Raw genomic sequence first — 14,930 nt, forward strand, 5'->3', positions numbered from 1 at the left:
AGTCCTCTGCTGCGGCTCCCCAGTGGGGGCTGGAAGCGGGGCGCTGACGAGATGTGCTGCGGCCACTGGCTGCTGGTGAGTGCCGGGCCGGGGCACCGCTCCTCCCTGCAAAGCTGCAGCTCCTTCCCTGCAAGCTCCTTCCCTCCTTCCCTGTAGCTCCTTCCTTGCAAAGCGCCCCCCATGCGCACAGCAGCTCCTTCCTCAGCAGGCAGGCAGGCAGGGGCAGCGGCGCTCTCCTGGACCTGCTCTCCACACCCCGCAGGCGCCCCACTGCGAGCAGGTGCAGGGGGCAGCCGGGCACCTCTTCCCTGCACTCTTCCTTCCTTCGCCCTGCAGTGGGCAGGGGGCTGAACGGAAGAGGCGAGGCTGGTCAGAGAAGCGCGGGAGACACAGAGCTGCTGAGGCGATGGGCAGGAAGGAGCGACGTGAGCTGCACTCCTGTCCACACTTCCCTGGGAGGAAGCCCCTTTGACTCTACTGGGACTGACTTCTGAGGAGACAGGCAGAGAATGTCCCCTGGTTCTGGTGTTATGTGAGAGTGTAAAGAGCATCTCTCTATCCACTCTGTCCATCCCCTGCATAATTTTGTATGTCTCAATCATGTCCCCCCTCAGGCGCCTCTTTTCTAGGCTGAGAACGCCCAAAGGTAGCCTTTCCTCATAAGGAAGGTGCCCCAGCACCTACAAGGGACCTACAAGAAGGGGCTACATTATAAAAATGGGACCTGCAAGAGGGGAGCGCATTATAAAAGTTGCATATACAAGAGGGGAGTGCATTATAAATTGGGACATACAAGGGGGAGTAATAACTATAAATCTCTTTATTGTATTGAAAAATACTAGTCATTAGATTTTGTATTTCATTGTACCTCTTTTACATTACTGTGGAAAAGACACAAAGATGACTATTTACTGTTGGTCAGGATTTTCTGCTAGGGAGGGCACCAGCCCAAGTCTTGCCTATAGCACCAAATCGGCTAGGGCAGGCCCTGGGAAAATAAATTAGTATTTAATTTAAATGTTTTTTATTTTAGCTCTTTCATTTTTTGTATGTAATTCTCAATTTAAGATTATGGTGATTTTGTAACATTAAAATATGTTACATATTGTTTTCTCTGTAGCAGTTCATTCATTTCAAAAATGCTACACACTATAGTTTTTTAATACATAGCATAAAAAACTATATATGCAGTGTTATCTTCATTTTAGATGTCAAAAGGGTTTTGTGGCTCCCGAGGTTTTCTTTTCTCTGGGAAACGGGTCCAAATGGCCCTTTGAATGTTTAAGGTTGCTGACCCCTGGTATAGGAGATACTATATCAAAACTCAACCCATTCCAAACAACAAAGATGTACACAGACAGATTAGGGGTTTTAATGGTGCTGCTGAAGATAGATCAGATTGTACCAAACTCAGGAGTAGCTTCCTTTGAAATCTAACAGCAGGGATGAATTGGTTTGGAACTTATAGGTGGGCCATGATATTAGCAGATTCAAAAGTAGTCAAGTCACAGGCACATACTCAAACTGAAGAGAAGCTATGTTTCACCAGAACACATGACTCAACCAGTGTTTTCCACAAATTTCAGAGTCTTTTTTTTGACAAAGAAGTAAATTCTTGAAAAATATTACGATGGAAAATCTAAACATATCAAAGCAGCCCTGCTAGATCAGATCAAAGATCCATCAACTCCAACATTCAGCTTTCCACAGCAAACAAAGATGGCTCTGGAACGCCCACTAACAGGACATGAAGACAAAACAGTCTTCTCCTGCTGTTGCTCCCCAGGTGTGGGGCTTGCCAGGTCAAAACCCTGAGGTCTAAACCTGAGATGGTTTCTTTGGTTTTGGACTGGTTCAGATTTCCCAACAAACCTTGGCCTGCAGTAGTAGTAGTAGTAGTAGTAGTAGTAGTAGTAATAATAATAATAATAATAATAATAACTTTATTTTTACCCTGCCTTTCTCCCCGAAGGGACTCAAGGCGGCTTACAACATATTAAAAACATAATTTAAAAAACAAATAAAAACATATTAACACATCATAAAAAAAACAGCAGTCAGAGTAAAAATAGGTAAAAAGAGCATAGAGCAGCAGCAAGTCATAAAAGAATCAGGCCTGTAAAATATATTAAAAGATGTTAAAAAGATGTTAAAAGGCCGAGAACTCAGAAGGCTTGTTTAAACAGAAGGGTCTTCAGGCCTCGCCGAAAGGTCGCAAGAGAGGGAGCCATTCTTAAGTCAAGGGGAAGGGAGTTCCATAGCGTTGGTGCCACTACTGAGAAGGCCCTATTTCTTGCAGCTGCCCCATGTACCTCCCTAGGCGGCGGCACTTGTAAAAAGGCCTTCTCTGATGACCTAAGAGGACGAGCCGGATTGTACGGGAGTAGGCGATCTCTAAGATATCCTGGCCCAGAGCAGTATAGGGCTTTAAAGGTCAATACCAGCACCTTGAATTGGGCCTGGAAACGAATGGGCAGCCAATGCAGCCGCTGGAGAAGTGGACTGACAGAGTCGAACCGCCTACCTCCAGTAACCACAGGGGCCGCCGCATTCTGCACTAGTTGCAGTTTCCGAACCGTCTTCAAGGGCAGCCCCACATAGAGCGCGTTACAGTAATCTAATCTCGATGTCACCGAGGCATGGATCACTGTGGCCAGGTCAGCACGATCCAAGTACGGCCGCAGCTGGCGCACCAGCCGAAGCTGAGCGAAGGCCCCCCTAGCCACAGCTGCCACCTGGGAATCCAGGAGTATGCTGTAATGAAAATAAGTTGTGGTAAACCACAGACTTACATACCGCCCCCTTCCACCTTTGCTCACAAGGGTAGATAGTTGGTTAAACGACAAGCAGAAATTTCCTAAGCTTCCTATTATGTCCAAATACAGGAAACTGTACGACCTGGTAGCATGAAAGCAGAGAGGCCTGAACAGGGTAAACTGGTTGTTCAGGTCACTAGAGCTTGGCACTAAGGAAGGAGATCCTCTGGGACTGGCCCTATTTCTTAGACTAGTAGGGAATCACAGTTTGTTTTTTAGACCTGTAACACACAAACTATGAATGTGTAGAAATTGTTACAGTGGCTTTTTTTGCTTAAAACAGGTCATGAACAATTCCAAAATTAACTCAGACATTTAAGAGAATATACAAAGTCGTGAAATTGGAAATACATTTACGAGAAAAATAGCAGAAATGACAAACCTACCACAAGAGTGTCCAATGTATCAATTAGCGTGAGGGAAAACCTTGGAGGAAGAGAGGAAAAAACAAGAAAAAAACAGTTAGGATCCAGGATATTTGTAGCAAACAACATAAACCTCTCAGAAGCAGTATAACACATTCATAACTTATGGATTAAGTTATCAAACACACTAGTTTAACAAAGAAGCTATGATCCAAACGAAACATCTGTACACACACAAAACCTAAACTTTCCTTGTAGCTCTCACAATTGATGAAGGAAACTGCAGTTCGCAATTCTTGTATTTTCCTTGCAAGTACTATGCTATAAAGCAAGGTTTCTCAAACTGTGAGTGTGACCCACTTGATGCATCAGAATCCAGTGGGTCCTGGGTTGAGCCCTCACACCTGCCCTTGGATCCGGTTTGCTCCAAACCGGAGCCCTCCAGATAAATTGGAGGCCACACCGGACCTCTGAGGCCCCCAAAAGCAGTCATAAAGTCACTTCTGGTTTTTTTCTGGGTTTGTGAAAATGGCTTTCAATTTCTCCCAGAGACCTGTGCCGGAGAAGGAGGTGTGCAATAGGGGGGAAAGTTTGAGAACCCATGCTATAAAGCAAGGGTGCCCAAACCCCGGCCCACGGGGCACTTGCGGCCCACTGCAGGTCCCCATCCAGCCCCCAGGGGTTCCCCCCACCTCCAATGGACACCCGGCCCTCACCCCAACCGCGCTGGCCCACCACGCGAGCTCCGCACCTTGCTCTCCCTCGCTGCCACTGAGCTCAGTGGCAGCGAAGGAAAGACGAGCCCAGCCAGCGCGCAGGGCCTTTTATAGTGGGAAGGTAACGTGAGACTTGCAGGTCTCATGTTACTTCCCACTATAAAAAACCCTGTGCGCTTGCCTGCTAGTCTCTTCTTTCTAGCCCATGGGCTGGCCTGGGCTGGGATCAGCTCCGTTTGGCTTGGCTCCCCTCCCCTCCCCTCCCGCAACATGAGCCAGGGGAGAGAGAGAGCCCAGCTCAGCTCACAGCACATCTCCCTCCCAAGGGAGGGAGGGCTGGTTGGCTGGCCAGGCAGGCAGGCAGGCATGCAGCTGGGCAAGCAGGCTGGCAGCCCAAGCAAATGAAGGAGGGAGGGCGAGGGGGCAGGTGAGCAGGCGGGTATGTGAAAGTGTGGAAGATCCCCCCCTCCATTTGGGTGTGTGTGTGTGTGTGTGTGTGTGTGTGTGTGAGAGTGTGAGTGTGAGTGTGAGTGAGTGAGTGAGTGTGAATGGGATCATAAACCAGCATGAAGATCCCCCCCCTTCTTAGGGTGAATGTGATCATAAACTGGCATGAAGATCCCCCCCTTCTTAGGGTGAATGTGATCATAAACTGAATTTAATTCATTCATTCATTTTCCGTCTCTAATATATTCATTTATGTAAATTTATTCAAATTTGAAATGTAAGTTAATTCTTTTTTTTTTTCCGGCCCCCAACACAGTGTCAGAGAGATGTTGTGGCCCTCCTGCCAAAAACTGTGAGCACCCCTGCTATAAAGCATGTATTTTCTCAGAACGCTGTGAACAGTATTTGTGACTTCTTTCTAACATAAGGAAGTCCACAATTTGTAGTATACTGTGCATCTTTAAAACTCTCCAGTCAAATAACCTCTGTGCTTTAATTGGGTGTATTGGCTCATTCGAACAAGTCATTCAAAGAAAATAACTTTCTAACTTACTACAAGCATTAGGCAATATAGCTAGGTTCCTTTCCCTTTGCAAAGAACTAAAGACTTTTTACTGTGTAAAGAGAAGAAGTGATGTTCATATATTGTGCAATCCCAGCATATCTGTTTACACAAAGTGGAAAATGGGAGTCATGGAAAATGCTCCAAAACAAGCAGAAGTCAGAGACTTTGTGCATAAATAGCTATTCAAACAGGGTCCTTATTGAATTGTTTCCATGGTGAAAAAGCAGTAGATGGATTATGTTAGTATCAAGTAGACCACTGTACACAATGAAGAGTCTACGCATAGTGAAAGAGGGTGTGTGAACCTGATATTTGCTTTTATGTTCCATTACTTGCAAAATCCATACCTTCAGGTTAGTGAGCATCCTAGGCAATATTATTTTTGGAGTAAGATTAATAGCTCCTTTTCAGTATGAGCAACTAGCTTTTCACTGTGGAGCTAGGAGCAAAAAATCAACAAACACCTTTAACTCAATCAGACTTGCTAACCCACACGATTGACTAGACCAGGGGTGCTCACACTTTTTTGGCTCGAGAGCTACTTTGAAACCCAGCAAGGCCCGGAGATCTACCAGAGTTTTTTTACAATGTTCGCGCCATCATAACATATAACATTTATGTGTACAATGTATGTTGGTGTACCTTGCATAACTGCATGAGCCAATATTGCACAACACAACATAATTAACTATAAACATTTTTTGTAATTACTTGAGTTTACTTTGATGACTTGCACTGAAGTGAATCAGCCAAGGATGCATAGCCAGCTTCAAGCACATTTCCAAATGTTCATCAGTCATGGTGGAACTGATGGACTTGGACTTAAAGGTCTTCATGTAGGAAAAGGCTGACTCACATAAATAAGTGGAGCCCTTCCTGCCTCAGGTGCTCTTATATCCCTGAGGGCCCTATTTGCTGGATGCCCAGGCCTTACCCTTAAAGGGGCCACTGCTGACACCACATCTACCTCCCCACCAGATCTTCCTCAATTCCAATACAAGTGGGGGGGGGAGCAGATCTCTATACAGACCAGTGCAAAAACAAGGGAAAGGTGTGAGGGAGGGAAGATCTCTATATAGGCATCACGGCAAGACCAGTGCAAAACCCCTTGCACACAGAACCAACAGATGGAAGTGGGGGGGGGGGGCAGATGTCCAAACATACCAGTGCAAAAACAGGGGAAAGGTAAGTCATCCCCAGGAGAGTCAATGGGGCTCACTCCCAGGGATGCGTGGACGGGAGAGAAGCCTGCCAGTGGCTCCTCTCCAGGACTACTCACGAGTCAGCCCCAGTAGACTACTCACTCCAGGACTACTCACTCCCAGGGCGGGGCTCACTCCCAGGGATGCTTCACTCCCAGGGCGGGGCTCACTCCCAAGAATGCGTTTTGCCTGGCGATCCACTCATTTTGCCTGGCGATCGACTGGTAGATCGGGATCGACTTATTGGGCACCCCTGGACTAGACCATCTGACTACACACAACTAAAATGATAACTTATGAGCTCTGGGGGAAAAAATAAAAAGATGGAACAACTTTTGCAAAAATATCCTTTCCTGGAAATAGGCATTCTTCTGATGATCAGGCAAGTAAGTGGTTGTTTACAAGCCTGAGTTCTATAAGAATTCACAAACTATGTAATAGTCCTTCAATTTTGTTTTCTCTTGAAATCAGTTCAGTTCCATGGTTATTCATCTTCCAAGAACATTTAAGTCAGTGTGGCTTCTAAGCAAAAAAAAAAAGCACTTTGCAATTGAACAAAACATTTTTCTGTTTCATATAAAAACCATGATTTCACAATACTAACTTTCCCAAGGCATCATCCACATCCCCACGACTTGGTTCTTGACCCCGAACTCTTCCACGGCAAGTTAAAGGCATTAGCTCATCAGCTGGGTAGGCGTGCTCCTGTTTATTGGGGGAAAGAGGGAGATGAGTGGGTAATGAAAGAGGTACATAAACATCTTCAATAATCATGGAAATCTGCTTTTACAAGAAAAAACATTTTAGAAAAATGACTGGAATAGATACCATATCCCTTCACTGGACTGAATTAGCATTTTGACTTACTAAAAACAGAACTGACAGTTTTCCACATGAAACATACATATTCAGGTAGCATAGAAAGAAAATAACAAGTTTGTATGCAAAAGCCATGCCTGTGAATTTATTAGCAGGTAGTCTGTTTATGGTTCTGGAATGTGTGGAAACTACCCAAAGCAAAGGCTGCAATTTAACATTTTGTGGCCCACATATATTCCCACCAGTATTCCCTCTAAGCTGCATGGCTGCATAGCTCTAAAAAAATCCTGGTGCAGCTCTTGGTTCCCTGGAGCTTGGAGATGATGATGTCATTGCTGAGTGCTCATACTTTTGCACCTGAAGTTATTCAGTGTAAGTGTAAATCATTCATGGCAAACAAATGACTCACAGCCCAATCCTGAGCTGCCGGGAGCTCCGGGACCCAGTGGCTCCATGGAGGGCTCCCGTCGGATCCTGTGCCTCCCGCGCTACCGTGGGAGGCTCCTTGGGAGAAGGGAACATTCGTCCCCTTCCCCCAAGTAAGAAAAGCAGCCCCACAATGGGGCTACTCACTTTAGTGGCAACTGTTTGGTCGCCGCTAAAGTAAAGGCGCTCGTGTAGGGCGAACAGCACTATCCGAGCACCTTCGATCCTGCGGAGCTCGGCTTCATGGACCCGTCTTTCCCCCTCCCCCTGACACCCTCCCCCACGCCCCTGACCACGCCCCCATCTCCCATTCTGCAGCCCGGCAGTCTCCATGGAACCCAGGCGCCTGCTACGCACTGGCTCAGCGCTGGCTGGAGCTGGTCTAGCTCCGGCAGGAGACTGGCAGTAAGCCCCGCAAACATGCTTCATGGCACGTTTGTGACTGTGGTCCGTGCCGCGGAGCTGTGCTGTGGACCACAGAATTGGGCTCTCAGTCCCTCAAGTAACAGAACAGAATTGCTGTATCTAATGTTGATAGGTCTCACTCCCTGACACGGCCAATCCTTATTCAAGGCTGAAGGTGACATGCAAGCAAGCTCAGAACTACACAAGTGCTAAAAAAATCCCTCCACCTGGAACAGGTTGCCCACTACTCTTGTCAGGTTCTTGTGTGAAGTTAGCCTGGGAAAGATTTCATATTTGGTTTATGTCATGAAACACAATTATAGTAAATCTTGTACTCTGCATAGCAGAAAACACAGAACTGGGCATCAGTTCCTTGACAGACAAAGGTCCTACACTGAGACAATTCTACACAGTGGGGCTGCTTGGCAAGTTTTTGAAGATGAGCAAGTCCTATTCAGTACAAAAGTAGCACACAAGATTCTTCGAGGGCCAAAAATAAGGAAAGAAGGTGTCACTGAACAGGGCCTTGTAATATCACCTGAGCAGCCTCACCTGAGCAGCCTCAGTTCTTTAGCACCACTTAAAAAAAGATTAGAAAAGCAAGTAGTATCTTATGCTGGTGCAAGGCTATGAATGCCAGGAGTAATTCTCATCAAATCTTGATGAAGAAGAGACTTGATCACTGCATGAGGGCTTCCTGAGTAATCTTCTTCTTTAATCCTTAGCTGGAGCTTGGGGAACAGGTTCTCAACCAATAATAATAATATATAGTAAAACATAAAGAATGTTCCCTTTATGAACACAGAAATTTGCATTTTAAAACAAAGCATCTTAAAGACAAGAACGAACAGAAGCAGTAAAAAACCAGAAAGCTTCCAGTAGATTGTAAAATTCTTGGCTATCTTACTGGCAAGTGAAGTTTCAATCCCTTATCTTTGTTGCCAAGTTAAACAAATAGCATTTCTTTGTGTGTTGATTTAACGTTCTTGCATACGTGGCAAGTAAATATCCTTTTGACATTAAAGCTTCCAGGATATATGAAGTCACTCTTTCTCATCATCCAAACATTTCATGCTACACTTGTAGAAAAGTAATTGTTTCCAGTAAAAAAAAAAAAAACACCACAATATTAATCCTAACTCATTAAGAAGCTTTCCAGACAATATAGGTTTAGTCTGTGTGGCATTTTCCAACACACTATGCACAATAAACATTAAACAAAGTCTGTTCCTTCATGGTCTCAAGGGATGGCACAGCCCAAGGATGCAGACAAAGTTCGTAAGTGCAGCCTACCATCTCTGTGCTTGAACCTTGAACCTCCTAAGCATCAAGCAGGAAGGACTGGCTAGTTGAGAAGTGGCTACTGCCTCTCCGAATCACTCTGAAAGAAAGGCTCTGTGGCCATTTCTTTAAAAGTCCTTCCTGAATCTAAAACAGCAGTGGCCAAACTCACCACCGCTGCACAACGAAAATGATGTCCCCGTTCAGACCGCATCTTACCATTCTGCCCAGGCACTGCATGTATTCCTCCCTGATTGGGGGACAGGGACACTATTGGCAGTCGTGTCTGTTGCCCGGCATGCCAGAAGGCTGCACGACAGGACATTCAGGCAGACACAACTGCTCAGAGCATCCCTGTCCCCTGCTCAAGGAGGAAAACATGCTGTGATCCAGCAGAATGGAAAGGTCTGCTCAATGGGTAGGCAGGTTCATCCGAACTCTGGATCTGGCCCCCAGGCTGAGGTTTGGACAGCCCTGATCTAGGAGATTTTAGTAACTATTGGCTGGCTGCTACCAGTCCCTCCCTGAGCAAGCTGCTCAAATGGAGATTGGTGATCCAACTCCAGAATCTTTTTAATGAGACTTATTTTCTTCTAGATCCATTTCAATTAGGTTTTGGGTTTAGTTTTCGCCTAGAAACTGTCTTGGTCACCCAACAATGATCTGGGCTGGGAGAAAAACGGAGTGCAACTCTGTTACATCTGCTGGACCGCCCCCCAATTTTCAATACTCTAGGCCAGTGGTGGCGAACCTATGGCACGTGTGCCAGAGGGGGCACGCAGCGCTGAGCCAGGCAGCCTGGAGAGGGACACTGAAGCTGCATGTCACTTTAAAGAAAATGGAGGCTTTTTCCGAGCCCACGTGCAGGGAGGGCAGGCACCCCCTGAGCTCACTGCCCTCCTCACCCTTCACCCCCACCTGCCCCGCATTTGTTTCCCTTTTCAATTTTGCCCGCTCTGCAGGCTTAAGGTCCCTGTTTTTCCCTTCCCCAACTCTCCAGCAGGCTCAGCCAATCAACATCCAGCAGGCTCCTGGCTTTTTCTGTTGGAATGGCTCAGGGCCCTTCACTGGCTGACCACCAGCCAATCCTGAGCTGCCCTCCTCCTCAGCCATTTCGAGCCCTTGCAGCCCGCCTTTCCCTGAGCAGCTCGCCACTCAGCTACAGGAGAGGCTTTTCCTCCACAGCGGAGGAGACATCTCATGTGTCTACTCAGAAGTAATCCCCATTACAGTGGATGAGGCTTATTCCCAGGAAAGGGTACCTAGGATTGCAGCCTTGGAGCCTGCTCCTGTGCGTGTCTACTCAGTAGTAAGCCCCATTACAGTGGATGAGGCTTACTCCCAGGAAAAAGTGCCTGGGACTGAAGCCTGCTCCTGTGTGTATCTACTCAGAAGTAAGCCCCATTAGAGTCGATGAGGCTTACTCCTAGGAAAGAGTGGCTGGGATTGCAGCCTTAGAGCCTACTTCTGTGGGTGGGGCTTTTTAAAAAAAAATATTTTCTTGTTTGAGAAAATGAGCAGTGGCAAGCTCTTGCAGCCACCCCCTCCCTGCCAATATTGTTTTACCCAGCATGTAATTAGTCTGTGGAACTCTTTGCCACAGGAAGCAGTGATGACAACGTGCCTAGATGCCTTTAAGAAGGGACTGGACAAATTTCTAGAGGAAAAGTTCATTACAGGTTACAAGTAATAGTAGGTAAAAGATGTTAACGTATGAGTTGTTTTTTCTAAACTAAAACCTCAGTACTCAGGTTAAATTGCCATGTTAGCACTTTGTAATAAATAAGTGGGTTTTGGGTTGCAGTTTGGGCACTCGGTCTCTAAAAGGTTTGCCATCACTGCTCTAGGCAATGACATCCTTTCTGCATAGGCTGGCAGGGTTAAATATATGGCTTTGTGGTGTTTCCATCCACTGGAACAACTGATTTTAGAAAGTGGTGCTGGGGAACCATTCCTGACGTTATTGTTATGAAGTTCAAAATGGAACCTGTCTCCATGCTAATCAATAGCTACATGAAACCACAGGGCAATGTCATGTGGGGATGTGGAAATGGGAGCAATTCACAAGCAAATGATATTCACATATCTTACATCTGGTTTTGGTGAGGTAGTCAAGTTACTGTACCAGTGACTAGACTTGGTAATGGACTGGATGAGGGTCAATAAACTGAAACTTAACCAAGACAAGATATAGGACCTGTTGGTGGTGATTCGTCTTCCCATGAAGGTGGTGTTGGACTTCTCTGGGAGGGGGATGGTCTCACCCTGAAGGATCAAGATTGTAACTTGGTGATACCCACTTAGCCAGTGTTGTTACTGAGTTGATTTAGGGATTCTCTGTGGCTCACAGTGCCTTTCACAGATAGAAAATGTTGCATCGACTATAATCCTACCCAGACAAGGATAGCCTGGGTCAGATTTATCTTTGCTTCAGAAAGGTCCAAGTTAGATTTCTGTAATGCATTGTGTGTGGAGCTATCTTTGAAGACTGTCCTAACTATTTATTTAGATACAGTATTTTTATCCCGCCTTTCTTCCCTAATTAACTGTAATCAGTTCAGAATACAATCACTAAGCAGTTAACTGAAATAATATCTTGCCTATCTTCAAACAGTTGACAACTCCTGATTCTTTTCCATGCTCAATTCAAGGAGTTAGCACTTACTTTTAACAACTTGGGGCTGAGGTTCCTGGAGAATTGCCTGCCAGTCTCCCATCTGCCTGCCCTTATATTATTACCTTCTTCAGCAGTCTTCCTCTAAGTGCCTGCTACATTTATATTAGAGAAGTGGCAGTGAGAGCATTTTTTGTGGTAGTACCCCAATTATAGAACGCTCTCACTAGAAACATTTGCCTGGCACCAACTGTGTTGTCTTACTGCAGCCAGTGAAAACCGATTTTCCCAGGCCTTTTGTGATTTTAGTCGCTGCTGAACTTCCTGTTGTTTTATCCCGTTTTAACTGGGTTTTTGTTTCGGTTTAACACTATTTTGTTGATTGTGTTTAACTTTTTGTGTGTTTGCCAAACTAAAAAAAATCTTCCTTTGCAGGATGATATACTATTTAAAACAATCAGTTTCAAATGCTGCATCTTACACTTTATTTCCTGGCTACAAAGCATCATTTATGAATAGTGTGCACTTGCATAAAAAGGTTCCTCTCTCCCCCTCTCTATATAAAGAGGAGAGGTGGCAGTTACCAGTTAAGAATTAAGCCCCTACATGCAAATTTTTCAGGTACAATCAGTCTTTATACATATGAAATATTAACAAATTATGCTATTTTTTATTTTGGTTCAGGAAGTGCAAATTTGTATATTTCTCAGCCATAACAATAACCATTTCAAATGCTCAACATACTTCACATTGCCTCCAAAAGTCCTTACAACAGCGCAATCAGGACATTCTTGGCACACAGCACCTACTCTTAGGTTTTAATACTATGTTACCTCCATTTTAAATAATGGGTAGGCAGACAGATTTCTCTCTGCCATAGTTTCCACCTGTAAAGTGAGCAGTAGTAATCTGTACTACAAGAAGTCTGAGAGAATAACTAAACATGATTAATACTGAGTAGAGGCAAACTAAACCAATTTTTTCATGGATCGTGGCCCTAAAAAAGGGCTGAAAATGGTGTTATGTGTTTTTATTCCAAATTAAAATTTTAATCAGTTTTAAAGCATTTTTATCATGCAATCACTTTCATATACCTGGCATATATGTGTTTTATGCATGGGCCTGTCAGCGAACATAGCCACAGGAATAAAACAGGCACAGAACACACTACACATATGCATGCACACACATATACACCTCTGAAGAGCACAACTACATAGTCAACTACTTGAATTAAACTTATGGGAGCCATTTAAGATTTGTGTGCTACTTGTATGAACAACTACAATGAACTTAACACTGCTAAATACAAACAAATTAAAACACTGCCAAATTTACACATTGAGAACATAGCAACTTGAACTAACAAAATTGAACATAGCACTGAATTGCCACAGAAACAAACTGGTTTTAAATTTCAGGAAAAACACACCAACATAGCAGGGAGCCATTAAACATTTGCTTACTCATGAGTAAATGCGACCATATAGCTCAGTTTCTTTTTCCATAGGGTTCAATACTTACCTGCTTGAAGGGAGGGTCTTCCTTCTCAGGTGTTTTTCAGGCATGCCTTCATTAGATCAGGACCATTCTGGTGGCACTGCATTCCTCTCAGCCTGCCCTTTCCAATGGACCAAGGCACCGTCACTTACTCATGAGTAAATGCACACTATAGCTCAGTTTCACTTTCCATGGGGGTCCATACATTTTCCTTGTCAGCTTCTGAGCATGCTCAGAAGATTCTACAGCCAGTGAAAGCAACAGAGCTCTGAGGAAGTTAGGGGTTTACAAACATAATCCGAAGCATTTGGGATGAAGCTTCAGGTGTTCTGCAATGACTTTAATAGGTACATGTCAGTGTTACTTTGTTAACTGAGAAGGATATCGCATTTTATAAGCCCAATTTTGCATTGTTGCAGTGTTATTTTGTTTTTATCATTTTAGGTGGCCTCTAATAATGAGTCAAGCAGTCATATATACTGCAGATACTCGCCTATAAGTCAATTTCACAGATAAGTCTAAGATAGGTTTTGAGCCAAAAATAATGGAGTTTTCTATGACATGCGCAAAAAAACGGTGGGTGGCTAAAACCTAGTGGTGCGTGAAATTCTTTGAGAACAACTTATCAGGACCTGTTCTGAAGCAGCAGCATAAAGAAAAAAAGGCATTGTACCCCCCTACTCCAAATTGGAAGGGAGATGAAGGAACTTCTGTGAGCTGTGAGGAGGCTTTGTGAGGAGTAAGTGCTGCACTTCCATAGCAGCAACACTCATACAGACTACAATTTCCATAAGTGCCTTCACTTCTCTTCCTGTTCAGGGAAGAAGCTAATTTGTTTCAGTTATTTTTCAAGTTTTAGTACCCATTTTTTAAAAAAAGAATTAATAGAAGTGAGAATTGAGCTTGTTCAAGAAACTCTCAAGAGACAGCTGTTTGCTATGGGTGAGCAGGTGCAGAGAGCAAGCACAAAAGCTGAGCAAACAAACCAAGACAAGTTATTAAATTGTACTTATAGCTAAGTTCAGGCATTGCACCAGTCATAGTTTGTACTACCATACTTTAGAACCCAAACCATAATTAGACTTCAAAGATACAAGCAGACCACAGTTAGAAGCTGCCCATTAGTTTCCGGGCCCAATTCAAGGTGCTGGTTTTGACCTTAAAGCCCTATATGACTCAGGGCTCAGGGCCAGACACCCTACTTCCATACAGTCTGGCTTGCCTCCTTAGGTCATCGGGAGACCCTCTTACAAGTGCCGTCACCCAGGTAGGCACATGTGATGGCCGGAAGAAATAGGGACTTCTCAGTAGTGGCACCAACACTATGGAATTCCCTCCCCCTTGATTTACAAATTGCTCCCTCTCTTGTAAATTTCCAGCAAGGCCTGAAAATATTTCTTTTTAGACAAGCCTGAGTTCTTGGTCTTGTTAACATCTTTTAACATATGGTTTACAGGCTTGGGGCTTTTATAAAATTGTTGCAGTTGCCCTTTTTATTCTTTTAATGTTCTGAGTACTGTTTTTAAAAGTATTTGTTAAGCGTTTTTGTTTTAATTGTTTTGTGTAATTTGTTTTTAATTGCTTTTTGTATTTTTATTGATGTTGTAAGCCGCCTTGTGTCCCTTTGGGAGAAAGGCAGGATACAAATACAGTAAGTACCATTTGTCAAGTCAGACATCATGCCATACCACCATTAGCGCACACACATTTCAAACCACTGTTTCTGATTTTGGCCTGCCAAACCAGTTTGTCCATTCAAATAGTAACTACAGGT

The 14,930-nt window shown here is 44.4% G+C and overlaps 1 protein-coding gene across 2 annotated transcripts in view; it reads right to left on the bottom strand.

Moving 5' to 3' along the window:
* The window catches only part of EDEM3 (ER degradation enhancing alpha-mannosidase like protein 3), a 56,345-nt gene that overhangs the window by 28,395 nt on the left and 13,020 nt on the right, over positions 1-14,930 (bottom strand). For both annotated transcript variants that reach the window (XM_066625432.1, XM_066625433.1), the window contains exons 3-4: positions 6,716-6,816; positions 3,203-3,242 (exon numbers count right to left, since the gene is read on the bottom strand). In XM_066625432.1, the coding sequence (XP_066481529.1) occupies positions 3,203-3,242; positions 6,716-6,816 (141 nt within the window). The remainder of the gene's footprint in view (positions 1-3,202; positions 3,243-6,715; positions 6,817-14,930) is intronic.

Source organism: Tiliqua scincoides, chromosome 4, assembly GCF_035046505.1.
Source record: "Tiliqua scincoides isolate rTilSci1 chromosome 4, rTilSci1.hap2, whole genome shotgun sequence".
NCBI lineage: Eukaryota > Metazoa > Chordata > Lepidosauria > Squamata > Scincidae > Tiliqua > Tiliqua scincoides.